Source organism: Rhipicephalus microplus, chromosome 1 (assembly GCF_043290135.1).
Source record: "Rhipicephalus microplus isolate Deutch F79 chromosome 1, USDA_Rmic, whole genome shotgun sequence".
Taxonomy (NCBI): domain Eukaryota; kingdom Metazoa; phylum Arthropoda; class Arachnida; order Ixodida; family Ixodidae; genus Rhipicephalus; species Rhipicephalus microplus.
Window position 1 is genome coordinate 94,441,845 of NC_134700.1, and position 18,717 is coordinate 94,460,561.

Here is an 18,717-nt window from a genome sequence, read left to right on the forward strand (position 1 = left end):
GCCATTTTTTTAGGTTTGGATGTGTCGCTTACCTTCGTCATCTATTCACGTCACGTGATACCAAATTTAGTATATATGGAGCAGCGAAACAGCCGCGAGCACGCAATGAGTGTGGTATGTTGTCATGTTTTTACATGGCAAACGTGTCAGGATTATTATGTTAGCGCCAGTTATATATATTGTTATATTATAACACCCTCGTAGCCACAGACTATAGTGCCACAAAATAGCAATAGTATTGGAAGCATGCATAATAAAATGATAACAAACGATAGTGTATATATCTAACAATGCATATCAGATGATAATCACAGTGGCTGCAATATGAATGCTACCGTATGTGTTTCTTGCTATATTTCGCGCTCTTGCACTGCCCCCTGTTGAACAACAAATCTTGCCCAAACATCTTTGTTTTGTAAATCACCGGTTCGCTACATTGAACAGTTCGCATAGTAACGTAATAACATCATAGATGTCGCATTGACACTGCTGCTGCCGTCATGACTCCCAACGCAAGCACTGCGGTAACGTGCGACCCCGACTGCCCTCGGTTGGCGTCACTCCTGCTCGGCCTGGAGAAATCCGCCCTGGCAAGGAACACGCGTAGAATGTCGCGGGTTCCTTCGATATCCGGATGTTCACCGCACTCGTCCGGGCTCATCTGTGCGTTGTCCAAACATCGGATTGCCTTCTTCTCGATTGCCCTGCGAAGGTGTGCAACGCCATGGTAGAAGCATCGGTAAATTATCTTACGTACAAGTTTTTGTCTTTACGCTGCCCATTATGCAGCGTGTGTTACCAAAAAAAAGCTAACAAATAAATAACATAAATAAATAGATAATTGGAATGGTACAGGACGCATATATATTAAGAAAGCTTGCTTTAAAATCCTTACGCTTCTTAGTACTTCATCATGTATTACTAATTAAAACGTCTACCACTATGGAGCAGTATAGTTATGGTGATGCGCTGCTGGCCTGAAGGTCATGGGTTCGATCGCAGCCGCGGTGGTCGCTTTGCGAAGGAAGCGCCGTGCCAGAGGCCCGTGTACTGTCCGATATGCGTGAACGTTAAAAACACCAGATAGACACTGATGCTCACTCAATCAATGGCTTTTCGGTGGTAGGCCGTTTGTAATATGGCCGTATGATCGTTTAACGAGGTGATTCATTACAGCGAAAGCTGTTATGAGATTACAAGACGGGTCTCTTGCGGCGCCACAGTCGTCTGCCGCCGCTGCCGTCCGTAACCGCCATCACGCTAAAAAAAAACCAGTAAATAAAGAAACAAGGGTACAGTAGGATCCGAAACCGGGTCCCCTGCGTGCCAGCCCAGGATTGTACCACTGAGCCACGCAGCTGCAAACTCGCCGTAGGCAGGCTTGATGTCACGAATGGAATCGCGTTTATATGAGTAATAAAGTGTTTTAGAACAGCAAAAGAACAATCAGCTGACACAATATTGCGGATTGCGCAAAACGTGGGTCGTCCAGTGCTCCAATCTTTTACAAAATCTTGATGGAATGGAATGAAAAAACTTTATTTCAGTCCTGCAGGACGCGCTTAGCGCGTAGCGGGCGTCTCCCACGTAGGGACCGACCGGGAGTACCTGGCGGCCGCTTCGTGGGCCTGCTGGACGGCCCATTGCTGGTCGGCGAGAAGTGAGCTCCCGAGGGACCTCTCCCACTTGCTTGAGGTACAGTCGGGAGGAGTTGTTCTACACTCCCAGAGCATGTGTGCGAGTGTCGCTGTGTGTCCACATGATGGGCATGTGTCGCTGGGATATGCATCAGGATAATAAACGTGAAGCGTGGCAAGGTTTGGGTACGTGTGTGTCTGTAATAGGCGTAGGGTTAATGCCTGCGGTCGGGTAAGTTTCGGATGTGGGGGTGGAAAAATGCGGCGTTCCAGGTAAAAGTGCTTTGTAATTTCATTGTACGTAATTGGTGCATCCCGATTGGTATCTAACCCAGCAAGATGAGGTTGCTCTGTGGCAGTGCGGTCGGTAAGTGCGCGCGCTGCATCATGGGCGATCTCGTTGAGGTTGGATAGGGCACCCGGCACCTGGCCGAGATGGGCGGGGAACCAGATGACAGTGTGGCGCTTCAGGGCACTCGGGTCCGCATTGCGCAGGATACGTAACGCCTGGTCGGAGATGACTCCGCGTTCGAAGGCTTTGATGGCCGGCCTGGAGTCGCTGTAGATGAATTCCCGTTTGCTGTCGAGCATAGCTATAGCTATAGCTACTTCCTCCGCTACTTCGGGGTTTCGGGTGAGGATTGTGGCTGAGTTAAGAGTCTGCTGCGCGAATGATACCGCGACCGCGGCGAAGGCTTGGTTGTTGCGATAGGCAGCGGCGTCCACGAACGAGACGTTGTCCGCTTCCATGTCTATGCGCTTGAGAATGGCGGTCGCCCGCGCAAGGCGCCTGCCTCTGTTGTATTCGGGGTGTACATTTCGTGGTATGGGAGCGATCGTGATAAGGTCGCGGATTTCACGGGGAATTAGAGTCAACTCTGGGGGGTCCCTGGCCCTCGAGGAGAAGAAGCCGAGCTCGCGCAGAATATGGCGGCCCGCCTTGGTGGTGGTAAGTCGGGTCAATTGCACGCGTTCCTGAGCTTCGGCGATCTCTTCTAGCGTGTTATGTACGCCAAGCTCGAGGAGTTTGTACGTTGAAGTGGTGATAGGGAGGTCAAGGGCTCGTTTGACCACCTTGCGAATAAGCGCATTGAGTTGATCGCGCTCAGCAAGTAGCCACTTGTGTATAGCGGCAACGCAGGTAAAATGGCACAAAACAAACGCGTGTACGAGACGCAGCAGGTTGTCTTCTTTGAGGCCATGGTGCCTGATGGCTACACTACGTACGAGTCGTATGGCAATCTCAGTCTTAGTCCGGAGCTTGTGTACTGTTTGGGTGTTGGTTCCGCAGGACTCGATGATCATGCCGAGGACTTTGATGGTGTCTACCCTGGGTACAGTACGACCATCTCTGGTGTGGAGGGTGATATTGCGTTCCGCCGGAGGTTTCCACCCTTTGGGCTTGGCACCCCGGCGTTTGGGCAAATATATCAACAGCTCCTACTTCGCAGGTGAGCACCTGAGACCGGTGTGGTCGAGGTAAGACTCGGTGGTGTCGATAGCCTCTTGCAGGGCGGACTCAATGAAGCCATCCGACCCTGTGGAGCACCATATGGTTACATCATCCGCATAGATAGTGTGATTTAGCCCGTCTATTTTTGAAAGTCGTTCGGTAAACCCGATCATCACGAGGTTGAAGAGCGTGGGCGAGAGGACGGATACCTGAGGAGTGCCCCGCTGTCCGAGCTCCACTTCTTCCGACACTAGATCTCCTACGCGGAGGACGGCTCTGCGTAGAGTGAGAAAAGAGCGGATAAAGTAGTAAAATCGATGACCTAGGCCGAGGGCTGCGATCGCTTTCAAGATTGACGAGTGCGTTATTGTATCGAAGGCCTTTTCTAAATCGAGAACGAGTATTGCACGAGTGTCCCGAGTGTTTCCGCCATCTAGAATTTGATGCAAAAGCTTGATCTTGTTCACATATTAAATGTTGCGCATACCCACTGTGGGGAATTGTGGGAACTACAAAAGCTTCTGGCATAATGCTTCATCGTCGTCAGTCACAAGACGAAAAAAAAAGCACTATGTTACTCATAAGTGTGCAGCGGGTACCATGCTTCCCCGAGTAATTACGGATTTCATAGTGAATTCCTGCCTACTACACAATGATTTAAGGTGTAGTGGGTACCCTGCAAATGTACTAGCAGCAGCTACCTAAGGAGTGTATGAAAAAGGCTCTGAAAGGCCGCTCTTCTAACTTTCGCTGTGAGAGTGCGGCACGTTGCGCGCAGACCTGGCGGTTTTTTTTTTTATGCAGCCACACTGAACTGCTGTCTGAATCAACCTTGTTTCAATACCGGATGGCATGGGGCAAGGAAAAATATACAGGGTGGCACTGCGCTATGTAATCGAAAGAAAAATTGTTATGTGGCTTATAACGTCCCAAAACAACCATACGATTATGAGAGACGCCGTAGTGAAGAGCTCCAGAAATTTAGGCCACCTGCGGTTGTTTAACGTGCACCCAAATCTGCGCACGCGGGCCTACAGCATTTTCGCCTCCATCAAAAATGCAGCCGCTGCAGCCGGGATTCGATCCCACGACCTGCGGGTCAGCAGCCGAGTACCTTAACAACAAGACCAATGTGGTGGGGCTAGACAGATAGATAGATAGATAGATAGATAGATAGATAGATAGATAGATAGATAGATAGATAGATAGATAGATAGATAGATAGATAGAAGGCAAAGGTGCTTGTAGACGAAAAGAAATTATTCGCATTTAGAATTACTAATGAGAGTGGACGATGCAGTCGCTACATGTGAAGTTAATTGTTCCTGTACTTTACATGAGGGCTAGCCGCAGGTTCTACACCAAAAAATACTGTCTAACGATGACCACTGCGAAAACAAAATTTTAATACGATACGTGCCCCTTGCGGGGAAATGAACGCCAGTTGAACCACAAAGCGATCAGTGTTCTGTTATGAATGTCCACTGTTACGATTCATGAGAACTGAAAACTAATTGAAACATTATATTCTCACTCATAATTTGAAAAATTTAATTTTCCATATCGATTTCTGTTCATGTGAACTGGTCGAAAATTATTTATTCAGGGCTGTTGGATATTTATTAGGGACGGTTCGATTGGATGACTGATGAAAGCATAATATCAAAACATGGTGAAACCTCATTTGAACCACCTTCAGGCGCACTCTGAAGGAAAATTTATTACAGCAAAAGTTCACTGAACTGAAACTCTGCTTTTGCAGCTTGTCTTCAGAAGATAAAAATGTAAGTGTTGTCCGAATTGAGTTTCAGCTAACTTTTTTGTTATACTGATTTCTATGTATATGTTTTTTAGCATCGTGCAAAAAAGGTGGTAATTATTTCGTATAATGAGGTGTAACGAGGGCAAAAGTTGTGGTCCACATACTCGACTAGCACTGAGATGTACCAAAAATAGTGCGAGAGAATAGGTTCCTAGTCAGTCGAGCTGAGTGTTTGAGTCTCATCAAGTATGAGGTCCATGGGACGGCTATACACTCTTCCATAGTAGAGTACAAAGTGCTCTAAACCGTTAACCACCTTTTTGCTAAACACATGTCCATAGAACTGAAGAGCGCTCTGTGGTCTGTTTCGTTCAATTGAAATGCGACAGCTTTATGCTCAATGCCACCTCGCTGGTTATTTAAACCAGTTCGTACATCTAGATAGCTTGTTCAATTATACGACATTAGTTCAAGTGGCTCTTCAATGCTTTTCATTCTATTGTGAAACATTTTATTATTCGCATATCTTTATTGTTTGGATCTAATTCAAACACCACGTTGCTAGACATGGAGAATTTCCAATTAAGACTCCACGGCGTGCATGCACTGAGGCGTTCTTCCTTTATTTAATTTCTACATTATCGTGATGCAACAGATCAGATTAGATTTGTAAGCGGCATTTCGTGTAGACATTTTTCTACATTGCACCTGGCATTGACTTGTAAACTGAGCTTTGTGTATGAACTCTGAAGTTCCTTTCTTTCCTTGTTTTACTTGATCGCTGTAGGTTTCGCAAGTATGATTGCACGATACCTTCATAGATAGCTTTGCTGAAATATTTGATACTCCATTCGGCAGTCGATATGTGTGCATTCAAGTACATTTGAAATACTCGCTATTCAAACAGCCTTGGTTACTATACATAAAACTAACTAAACTAACTAGCTAACGCATTCTACGGGTAAATACATATGTATATGACTACCATCAGCGTGTGACCTACACATGAAATCAATACATCGCATATATGACCCTAGGACGCTTTGCTGTTCATATTAGCTTTAAGACGAACCATCTGGGCACAACCAGGTGGGTGATTTAGAGGCACTATTTACGACTTTTATTCACGGGTTCCCATCTGTCAGGCAGATAGCTTTAAGAAAAACGGGTCAATCTGCGTGAGTGAACGAACACCATTTTTTTAGTCCATCGGAGAAACCCCATGCTTTAAACCGGTAGCTGTACAACTGCTCTGGAAAGTTTACGAAGTGCGGTCTACACTGCATATGCGAACGTATTCTCTGTTAGTGCCTGGCGGTTCCAACATATAGGGATCTGGGACGTTAAACACCACACATCAATCAATCAATCAATTAATCAATCCATCAATCAATCAATCAATCGATTCTAACCTAGCAGGTAACTGTATTTGTCGCAGTGACAATACTACAGGGTAGGACATCTATTCGGAGGCTATATTCTCAGACGTTACAAGAATAAATTCTGAATTTTTTTTCCTGCGCACACTTTTAAGAGCGGTGGTACTTTTGCAATTGAAGCGAAGAACACATCGTTGAGTTAATCTGAACTTCAAGCTCAGTCGAAGTCAACACCGGCAAAACACTACTGCGGCACGTTCGCGAAAGCGAGCAACGGCATAACGTCAACCTTTCGTGCACCAGTGTCAGGTGTTCTGGCTGCATAAAACTTCATTGTATGCTCAAGTCTACAGCTCTGACGGCGCCTAGCAGCGTTCGTGTGTTTTAGGGCAACACACTGGCTGCCTTGTCGCGGCGTCTAGTCACATGCAGCGCGAGGACTTCTCCTTGTTCGAGGGGCGCAATAAAGTTAGAGCTCTGCAAACGAATGGTTTCGTACTTTTCCAAAGCAAGCAAGACAGAGCTACATTCCGCAAGAAAAACTCATTTTACCGGCCCCACAGCACGACAATATCTTGTTAAAATTGTGCGCATCCACAATTTTAAAGCGATTCTCTCAACCTTCAGTTGTTGCTTCAATTCTCAAGACACTAACTTGGAAGAGTCGGGTAATCGTAAAAGTCGCCGAAGCGGCATGCTTCAAGCAAAACTAATGTCGGGCGTCAGAATTCCTTTCTTTTTTTTACAAAGGCACAACGATGGCAAAACGTGAGCGCTTGGGTACAAGGTATTACCACACGCACAATACAACCTTTGAGTGACATCCGGCAATTGATATCGAATACGTGACTCAGGAAGACTAGTCTGACATTCTCGGCAATCTCAGTATCGCGATAACACTGACTAATATCCATAATCTGCTGAAGTGGTGCGGAAACGCCAGGCGTGCTGTGTGTTTTATTGTTGCCTGTTCGACTGAGCCCTCGGTGACTGATTAGATAATTCTTGCACCCCTTAGCGCAAGGTAAAGAGCTTTGATTCTTTTTTTCTTGTGATAGTGTTAGGGCTGACCAAATAATGGTTGCTGAGGTTGAATTGAGCAAGAATCTAATTACCTCAAATGACAGTTAATTTATTTATTTTGTAACGAGGGTAGTGGGCATGGAGCTCGAGGATAGAAAAAGAAGAAGACTTGCTGTGATCGCAGGCTTGCGTTCAGTTAGCCCTTGCGCTAAATAAAGCTCCTTCGCCGAGTTCGCCTGCTTGTTCAACAACCCGTTTCAAGTGGTGGAGGTGCTGGGTACATTTGGTCCTCACCCTGGAACTTCGCAGCCGCACACTCCAACGACCTCCTACAATGACTGATCCGGGGCCATCTCATGCTGCTACTCCAGATCTCGCACCTGTGCCTGTCTTCTGCGCTGGCGCTCTCCGGCAGCGCGACCCCCCCCATATTTGGTGGCACAGATGACCAAGATGTGGACAACTGGATTGCCGAGTATGAACTGGTGAGCGCGGTCAATAAGTGGATCGCAGCCGATAAGCTCACAAATGTGAGTTTTTACCTGACCGACGTGGCAAAACTATGGTACAGAAATCATCAAAGTGATTTCAGTACCTGGCCGGAATTGGCGAAAACCCTCGCGGAAGTCTTTGGCCGTCCTGCTGTCCGCCACCTTCGTGCTGAACAGCGCTTGCGGGGCAGAGTACAGAGAGCAGATGAAACTTTCACGAGCTACATCGAAGATGTGCTATTTCTCTGCAAGCTCGTCGATTCGACTCTGGACGAGGCAGGCAAGATTAAGAACATCATGAAAGAAATCGACGACGGTGCATTCCAAATGCTGGCTGCGAAGAGTCCCCAGACGGTCGCCGAGGTGATTCAGCTCTGCCAAAGCTATGATGAGCTGCGTAGGCAGCGCGCTTCTACACGTTGCGCTGCTCAAGACACCGCGGACATCTCATCCCTCGACTATCGCCATGACACCGCCGACCACTCTGCGTTGATGCCAGTCACAAAGCAATTCACACGCGAGGAGGTCGCCCGGCAGCTATATATAATCACAAGAACTACCGAGCCGATGGCACCCTTGTCGCCTTCGCTTCGCCAGGTCATTCGATCGCAAGTTGCCGAAGCATTGCCGCCAGCTCAGGCTCCCCCAACTGTTACCGCACCACTAACGTATGCAGCCGCAGTTGCTCAACCACGTGCGCCAGCGTCTCCGGCCATCTACGAAGCTACTCGCCACGTTTATTCGTCGACCCCACCTTCCCGCTCGCTGACCATCCCGTCTCCGGCTGTATATGAAACAGGTCAAAACGTTTATATGACGCCGCCGCCTGCACGACCATTTACGGTACCTTATTCAGCGAACAGTACCCCTATCGTCAGCCAATGGCGCACTCCAGATAATCGGCCGATATGTTTTTTATGTGGCATCCCAGGCCACGTTGCTCGTCACTGCCGTCGTCGCAGTTTCCCTTCTCACGACATTGCAGGGGCCTCACATTACATGCCCACCATGCCCACCCAGCCGCGATATCCCGTTCCTGCCAATCCACCTCTAGACGTACGTCCCGGTCGCCGACCATCCGGCGCAAGCCGTTCACCTTCTCCTCGTCGTCGATCTATTTCTCCGATGTTACGTCGCAACAGCCCACCGCGAGGGGAAAACTGACGGGCGCAGTTCCGGAGGCAAGAACTGCATTGGCAGCGAAAATTTCAAGACCTAACTGCTGTCCCCCGAACGAAATCGAACTCTATATTGATGGCATTAAGGTGCACGGACTTGTTGACACTGGAGCAGCCGTATCTGTAATTAGCGAGAAACTGTGCCGAAACTTGAAGAAAGTGACCACACAACTTGCCGACCTATCTTTGCAGACAGATACGTCCCATCATATTCAGCCTTCAGCTTTGTGCACCGCACGAGTCGTTATTCAAGGTGCGATGTACGTCGTCACATTTGTAGTTTTATTCCGTTCTTCGCATGACGTTATCCTTGGGTGGGACTTTCTTTCGTCAAATTCTGCTTTGGTCGACTGCGCTCGTTCTGAACTAGCGTTGTCTGTGCCGTGCTATGACCCCGACGATGGTGCTTCGTGTAGAGTGTTTGCTGCTTCTGACGTTGACATTGCGCCTTTCTCAGCTGTTGTTGTCTCGGTGTCGTGTGCCTCCCCTCTGAAGTCGCCTGTGTAGTTTATGCCATCGGTCCCATCTGCGTGCCGTCGAAATATCATGCTTCCGTTTGCCGTCGTCTTTTTTCGCAATGGTCACGCTGCCATTTATGTGTGCAATCCGTCGCACAGCCCGTCATCCCTACTACGTGGAGAATGCCTGGGAAGCTACGAACTTTACGAGTGCACTCTTCCGGCTACTATACCCGATTCTGCGGTTTCGCTCCCAATTGGTGCTGTCACTCCTACCAACGCGCCTAATGATGCTCTGGACGTATTCTCGGATGCTATCGACTCTGAGCTCGCACCAACTCAGCGCGAAGAGATTATAAATCTTCTTCTCTGCTTTCGTTCTTCATTCGATCGTGACCAGTCAGGCTTAAGCCGAACCTCTGCGGTCGTTCACCGTATTGACACCGGTCAACAAGCCCCGCTAAGGCAGCGTCCGTACCGTGTGTCATCTGCTGAACGCCGTGTCATCGACGAACAAGTGGACGACATGTTGAAACGTGGCGTCATCGAGCCCTCCAACAGTCCCTGGGCTTCACCGGTTGTTCTCGTCAGGAAAAAAGACGGATCCATCCGGTTCTGCGTTGACTACCGCCGACTCAACAAGATAACGCGCAAAGACGTATACCCTCTGCCGCGCATCGATGATGCTTTGGACTGCCTACAAGGAGCAGAGTTCTTTTCTTCGTTAGATTTACGCTCTGGCTACTGGCAGGTGCCCATGGCAGAGGGTGACCGCCCGAAGACAGCTTTTGTAACACCGGATGGACTATATGAATTCACCGTTATGCCCTTTGGCCTCTGCAATGCGCCTGCCACTTTCGAAAGGATGATGGATACCGTCTTGCGAGGCCTGAAATGGAAAACGTGCCTCAGTTATTTGGATGACATTGTGGTATTTTCAAGTGACTTTGCGACCCACCTCAGCCACCTCGAGCAAGTTCTTACGTGCCTTACCACGGCGAGACTTCAACTTAACTTGAAGAAATGCCACTTCGGCACTCGCAAGCTTGTAATTCTCGGCCATGTGGTTTCTAAGGACGGCATTCTCCCGGACCCTACGAAACTTAATGCAGTCGCGGCGTTCCCAAAGCCAACCACCATCAAAGAGCTTCGAAGCTTCATTGGCCTATGTTCTTACTTCCGGTGCTACGTCCGCAATTTCGCCTCCATTATCGCCCCCTTGACCAATCTTCTTGCCAGAAGTTCTGACTTGTCAGCGTGGTCGCAGGCGTGTGATGATGCATTTCAGGAACTCTGACGGCTCCTCACCACGCCTCCTATACTCCGACATTTCGATCCGTCTGCTCCAACGGTGCTTCATACGGACGCTAGTGGTGTCGGGCTAGGGGCCATACTGGCCCAACGCAAGGAGGGCTTTGACGAGTACGTCGTTGCCTATGCCAGCCGCACCCTCAGTAAAGCCGAGAAGAATTACAGTGTAACTGAAAAGGAGTGCCTCGCCATTATTTGGGCAATCGGAAAATTTCGGCCTTATTTATATGGACGTCCGTTTGATATTGTAACAGACCACCATGCGCTTTGCTGGTTATCTTCACTGAAAGATCCTAATGGTCGGCTTGCTCGTTGGGTATTGCGGTTACAGGAGTTCGATATCCGTGTTATCTACCGTTCTGGCCGGAAGCATTCCGACGCCGATGCCCTGTCACGTTCGCCATTGGCTTCAGAGCCTGTCGGCTCGCCTATCTCCACTAGTGCTGCCTTGGCCATCAGCATCTCGGACATGCCTTCTGAGCAACGCAAAGATGCTTGGATTTCATCTCTTTTGGACTTTCTCTCAAACCGGACGCCCGCTCCAGTTTCCAGGACGCTTCGCCGTCAAGCAGGACACTTCGCTATTCGGGATAACCTGCTTTACCGCCGAAACTACAGCTTGATCGGCCGTAAGTGGTTGCTCGTGATCCCCCGACATCTGCGCTCTGACATCTGTGCCACGTTCCACGATGATCCGCAATGTGGCCACGCTGGTGTGTTAAAAACATACACCCGCTTGCAGATGCGGTACTACTGGCGCGGTATGTACCGTTTCGTTCGCAGTTACGTAAGGTCTTGCCTTACGTGCCAGTGACGCAAAATGCCCACTCCACATGCCACAGGTCCCTTGCAGCCGTTGCCATGTCCAGCACGAGCTTTCGATCGTGTCGGAATCGACCTTTACGGTCCGCTTCCCTATACTTCGAGTAGCAACCACTGGGTCATTGTCGCTATCGACCACCTAACACGGTACGCTGAAACAGCTGCGTTACCTTCTGCTACCGCAAAAGACGTTGCGTGTTTTATACTGCAAAACCTGGTTTTAAGGCATGCAGAACCTCGGGAGTTACTAAGCGACCGTGGCCGCGTTTTTCTCTCCGATGCCATCAAAGCGTTGTTGAGCGAGTGTCGCATCATACACCGCACTACCACAGCCTATCACTCGCAAACTAATGGGATGACAGAGCGTTTTAATCGTACACTTGGGGATATGCTGGCCAAGTAGGCTTCATCCGACCAGTCAAATTGGGATAGCATACTCCCTTTTGTTACATATGCTTACAACACTGCAACGCAAAGCACCACTGGATTTTCGCCTTTCTTCCTTTTTTATGGACGCGAGCCATCATCAACAATGGATACCATTCTTCCTTATCGATCGGATCCTTCAGAGATGACTACCGTTTCTCGAGCAGCAGCACACGCTGAAGAATGTCGGAAGCTTGCTCGTGCGTTCACGTCACATGACCAGACGCGCCAAAAACATCGCCACGACGCGTCAACCACGCATATGAGCTTTGCTCCGAACTCACTGGTGTGGCTATGGATTCCTTCTACTACTCCAGGACTCTCCCACAAGCTTTCGTCCAGGTACCATGGCCCTTATCGAGTTGTGCGCCAAACATCCCCTGTCAACTACCTTGTCGAGCCGGATGCATCTCCGGACAAGCGCCGTCGGGGAAAAGAAATCGTACACATCTCTCGGCTAAAGCCATACCATGACCCTTCTGTCTACACCTGTCCTTAGGTCGCCAGGATGGCTCCCTCATCGGCCGGGGGTGATTGTAACGAGGGTAGTGGGCATGAAGCTCGAGGATAGAAAAAGAAGAAGACTTGCTGTGATCGCAGGCTTGCGTTCAGTTAGCCCTTGCGCTAAATAAAGCTCCTTCGCCGAGTTCGCCTGCTTGTTCAACAACCCGTTTCAATTTATTTATTTAAAATACAGTTAGGGTCAACCGACATTAACGATGGGACTTGTAAATATAACAACAATATTCTGAGTACAAGGACAACACAATGCAAGAATAGTTTGTTACAGGCATAGAATCTATAGCATCAGCGGGAAAATACATACTACGAAGGAAACTGGAGAGCCCTTAAGCATCGTCTTTAAGAGTTAAACGCGATAGCATATTCTGTTCCTTGCGCGTACTTCAAACATTTAGTGTATAAAATCTTTTCGAACTTGTTACACACCTACTAGGTGGTCTTAAGGGTGTCGTACCATGTGTGCCTTTTGTAGTGCTTTAAACTATTAGGACACGATAATTTTATGTTCTGACGCCCGATGGCGATGTACGCTTGTCCGACGCATTATTACAGCAGTATTTTATGTTCTATTGCGGAGCAAATACACAGAACGCACGTGTTTGTATGTAAAGCATGAAAGTTACTTTTACTGCATTTCCTAGCAGAGGAAGTTATTTTCACTATATTCACAAGTGGAGGCGTGGCACTGTGAAAAAACACCCGCTTGCCATGCAAATGACTCGCGTTGGATTTCCATATTCAGACCCAGAATGTTTTATTGTTTACTTCTATCTTTCTCAGTTTTTTTGGTAACGAGAAGATGACTGATTTTTTGGTCACGCAAGGATGGTGATTTTTCGCTCGCAGCCAACCACGCCGACACCGATGCCGGAATCTCTGCTAAACAATTTTTTCAATCCTACCGTGTTAAAACAGTGGTTATCAATATACAATAGCTATTAGAATGCAATATACAATAGGTAATTATGCAATGTGTTATTTATACAAGCGGGGCTATTAGGATGGTAGATACAACAGAACTTACAAAAATTTGGTCATCAAAGTCACAAGCTTGTCGTGATCTGAAATAGTTACTAGTGATGCGGGAAGGCAGTTTCAATCATTGGATGTGCGTGGTATGCATGACTGTCGAAATGATTCGGTATAAGACGACGGAATGTCCACCTTATGAGCATGATTCAAATGACATGAGACATAATGAGGAGGAAGTATTAGCAAATCACGTGAATAGCAATGTTGATAGAGCTTGTGAAACAGTGTTAAGTGGAGTATTGTACGTTGAAGAGCAAGTGTAGGTAATTTAAGCTTAATTTTCATAGGTGTGATGTTCACGATTTGGTGGTAATTGGACATTTAAAGCTGACAGACATATTTCGTAGCCTTTCTAATGAACGCACCAAATTATTGGGATATGGATCTCAAACCAATGCGGCATATTCAAGCTTAGTAGGAACGAATGTTTCTAAACAGCATTAGTTCGAGCGATGAAGGTGGTTTTGCGAAGTTACAGCAAACATATCAGAGCATGCGATTACCATTGCAAACAAGGTTGCCGATATGTGTATTCTATGTAGGTTGCTAATATGAGCTCCAAAATATTTGTGAGAAGCCGCGCTGACTGATTGTGTGTTGGGCTTGTCACTGTTCGGGTTTCATTTGACGCTCATAGTACTTGAAGGGGTCATGCAACACTTTTTGAGCATGGTCAGAAAACGCTGCCGATCGGTAGTAAAGGCTCCCGGCAACATGCGAGCCAAATATTATAGCGAAGCACGCGGCCTGGAATTGACAATAAATTATCAAAGTCAGCTAAATATTTTTTCTGTTCTCTCGACTAATGACAAAAGACGCTCAAAAACCACACGTAGCAAGCCCATCTATTGGCCATTGGCTGATTTGAACATGGCACGCTTGGTTGTTACAGAAATCACCGCGGGAGGCTGTGCCTTGTCCACACGTGCGTGCGCGATCACACTGAAAAAACCGCCTATTAAGAAAAAAAACACAAAAAATGCTCAAGGTCACGAAGAGCAGGTGACGTAGTTTCTTTGCCCCTGCCATCCCTTCCTGTTTAGCTTCCAGTGCTTTCATCGCGACGAGAGAAGAGAGAATACAATTGCAGCATGCAACAAATCTTTTTAACTCCACTGGCAATGGAAGAATTCTTAAAATTTTTGCGGCGTTGAATTCGTAAGACAATAAGCTTTTCCAATGAATTCGTTTCATGGTTACTTGAAAAAGTGTTTCAGGGCCACTTTAACACGGACTGGAGGAGAGAAGAACAATACAAGCGCACACTCGCAAGTGAAAGTTCATTGAAAGTGCAATATATATATATATATATATATATATATATATATATATATATATATATATATATATATATATATATATCGTTTACAAAAATTGTTACATTAAACAAGCTCTCTCGCCTAAAATGCAAAAACCAGAAGACGACCGCCATTCCTCGAAAAGTCAACAAAATATCATAAAGGTGCCTGCGCCTAACCAGAGAAGATAAGCAAAAGTATACACAAGCAGATGAAATAACCAAAATGATTAGTGCTGCGATTTTATCTAATGTAGGTACTCTTTGTCTGAAAGTGTTGTTGTTATCTTTTCCAGTCCGTGTTAAGTACAGCGCCCCACTTCTTTCATTTTTTTCATATTTCACTTGATTACCTTAAAGACCCCTTAAAAGGGGTATTACATAAGGGGTGGGAATACATTAGTACATAATTTGCTTAATGCATAACTAAACACAAAAAGGAAAAATACATGCGCTAAAGTACATAATTTGCATAACATGTAACTGAACGGGAGAAAAATACAGAAACATACATGGGCTAAGGTGTTACATACGTCAGCACAAGTAGAATAAATAATACGTCAGCACTAGTACAGTAAATAATACAAACTATAATTTCACTTTTTATTGCGAAAAGTGCGCAGTGATACTCTCCGCAAACGAACACGGGCAAGTGATGGCGGCGATCTGGTGGGGAAGGTTGTTCCAATCTGTAGCGGCATGGCAAAAGAATGAGGCGGAAAAGGTAACAGTGCGCATGCGAGGGCGGCCCACTTGGAAAGTGTGCCGTGTACGATGAGATGCTCGGGCTGCGGGGAGGATATAGGGTGGCTTGATGAAGCGAGGTCTGACAAAACTTGTGGAAAAGTGAGAGGGCTGCAGTGCGCCGGCGTGTACTAAGGGGAAGCAATTTCAATTCTTTCGTTAAGTAAGATATGCTCATGTCATATGAATAATTAGAATGAATGAACTTTGCGCCACGATTTTGAATGGCTTCGAGTGCGTTGAGATATTTTTGGTGAGGATTCTATATGGCAGATGCATATTCCAGTTTCGGACGGACTATTGACTGGTAGGCCAGTAGTTTAACCGGTTTGGGGGCGCATTTCAGATAACGCTTGAGAAAACCAAGTGATTTGATAGCAGAAGAAATGATGTTAGTGACGTGTGTGCGCCAGGACAAGTCGTTCGATATAGTAACACCTAGGTACTTGTAAGACTGCGCAGAACACATGGGAATGTTCCTGATTGTGTATGTGTAAGGAAATGGGTCATGCCGACGAGAAAATACCATCAATTTGCATTTCTCAGGATTAAGTTCCATTAACCAACGGTCGCACCATTCCTGTAGACGATTAATGTCCTCCTGAAATTAGTCTTGATTCGATGTGTTAGCAATTGTTCGATAAATGACGCACTCGTCTGCGAACAAACGAACGTTGCAAGACACGTGCAGAGGCAGGTCACTGATGTATATTAGGAAGAGTAAAGGTCCAAGAACAGATCCTTGCGGTACGCCGGAGGTCACTGGTAGGGGACTAGATGCTCGGTTGTTGACTGTAACGAACTGAGATCGGTTCGTCAAGAACGCTTCAATTCATCGCGAAATGTCACGGTTAATGTTCGCAAGAGAAAGATTTAGTAATAGACGTTGGTGTGGTACCTTGTCGAACGCTTTTGTGAAATCTAGAAATATCGCGTCTGTCTGGAGGTTAGAATCTAAGTTGGTATGAATATCATGCAGGAAAATGGCCAGTTGTGTTTCGCAGGAAAAGCCTTTGCGGAACCCATGCTGTGAACAATGAAAGTATTTGTTCGAGTCAAGAAATTTCATAATATCTGTGTACATGACGTGTTCCATGAGCTTACAGGGCACACTCGTTAATGAAATGGGGTGATCATTAAGTGGGCAATTCCTGTCACCTGCTTTGTGGATTGGAACAACCATTCCCACCTTCCAGTCATATGGCATTTCACCAGTTGAAAGTGACTGCGAAAACAGCAAACACAGGAAAACCGCGGTGACATATTTATTATCCGTTAACAGTTTCGAATTAATGTTATCCACGCCTGCTGACGATGTGAGTTTAACATTGTCGATTAACGATGAGATGCCATCTGGAAAAAATGTAATGGTCGGCATATGACTTGTTGCATTGGTACGCGAAAAAAGAGGGGGCTGGCGTGGTGAACTCCTCTGTAAATACAGACACAAAGGCTGCATTAAAAAGGTTCGCGCATTCTATATCGCCGAACGTTTCATCTTCTTCATTGTTAAGTGTTACACTGTGCCTTTCTTGAGGATTTTTCACCTGCCAGAATTTCTTTGTGTTATTAATTAAATGTTTCGGATGATCATCGCAAAAGAACGCATCTTTCGCCTTGCGAATTGCTGATAGGTATGCTCGTTCACAGCGTAGTATTTTTCCCATGCAAACGTGTCCGTCCTGCATTTAGTGGTGCGATACATGCGTTTCTTTTTGTTTTCTAGTTTTTTGAGCGAATTATTAAACCATGGTTTTTGTTCAAGCGTTCGAAAGGTAATTTTTGGTATGTACCGGTTCGCTAAGTTGTTTATTTTCTCTTTGAATATTAGCCAATTTTCATTAATGGTGCGGTTATGAAACGTATTTTGGAAGAAAGGTAGAAAATTTTGTAAATGTTCACATATTGCATCATAATTACCTTTGTCGTATAAATGTATAGTTCTTTCGCGCTTACGCCGCAAAGCTGGAGCAAAGCAAAAAGAAGTATGGATGACCTTGTGGTCGCTTATTTTTCTAAGAAAGGTAATGGACGACGAACTGTCCGGACAGTTGACCAGTACTAGGTCTAAAGTGTTTTCAGTGTCTTGGGTAACACGGGTCGGCTCTGATACAAGTTGTGTTAGATTGAAGTTGAGGCAAACGTCCAGAAAATCCCTCGCTTCGGTTTGGCTTACTAAAAAGGGTACGGTGCTCCGCCAATCAATATCTGGCAGGTGAAAGTCTCCAAAAAGAAGAAGGTTGGCATTTGGGTGCCGAGAGCAAACGAAATTTAGTGCATTGTTCAGTTTACGAGCGAAGTCGGTGCTATTGCGCGGAGGTTTGTAACAAACACCTAAAATTGTTATTGTGCATAACAAGACGACAAATTCTTATTATAGATTACAAAAAAAAGTGGACCGAGGGCTGGGCCTGTGGTACACCGCAATTCATTGAACTTTCATCGAAATTAGTTCTATTAGCTGAGACAAATCGAAAGCGCTTAGTATAAGGAAACTTTCGATCAAGGTTACGAGGCAGGGATCAAGTTTAGCAGACGTAGCTTACAAATGAGCAGATTGCGGCACACCTTGTCGAAAACTGTAGAAGAACCAATAGGAAAATGCAGTCGACAAAAGATCTGTTGCGAAGAAGGGACGTTAGTATATGTACGGATACGTTATTTGTGTTTCGCCGTAGTATCATTTGCGAAATCCACGTTGCGAATATGTGAAAAATGAGTATGTCTCTAAAAAAATTATGCTGTACAGGAGAAGCAAGAGAGGGTATACTAATCAACGAAATGGAGCTGCAGTGTAAAGAAAAATGCTTGTTACCGAATTTATGGATTGGAACTACCTTCCAGACTTTCCAATCAGATGGAAGAACACCATCGATAAGTGATTGTGACAAATTTTTACTAAGGATGAAAACTAGCTAACCTCCCTTTTCTTCCTCCTTCCCTTCTCCTCCTCCTCCTTTTACTAAATGTTATCAATGAATAGCACAGAGTGCTTTGCATAAACTTGATAATTATATGATCGCTACCCGATTCCGAAGATTAATTTAGGGACTTCATAGTGATTGCGATACCATCGTATCTGACAATGACAGTGAACATTTAATCGTGGGGTCATGCGGTTGAATAACGGGAAGAATGGCGAAAGTAGGCAAGAGATTTTTTTATATTAGATAACGCCATTT

General features: G+C 46.2%; 1 protein-coding gene across 1 annotated transcript in view; it reads right to left on the minus strand.

Moving 5' to 3' along the window:
• Window positions 1–339: 339 nt before the first annotated feature.
• The window catches only part of LOC119178394 (uncharacterized), a 50,056-nt gene continuing 31,678 nt past the window's right edge, over window positions 340–18,717 (minus strand). Inside the window, exon 5 of the mRNA XM_037429598.2 lies at window positions 340–704. Within this exon, the coding sequence (XP_037285495.2) occupies window positions 467–704 (238 nt within the window). The 3' untranslated portion in view covers window positions 340–466. The remainder of the gene's footprint in view (window positions 705–18,717) is intronic.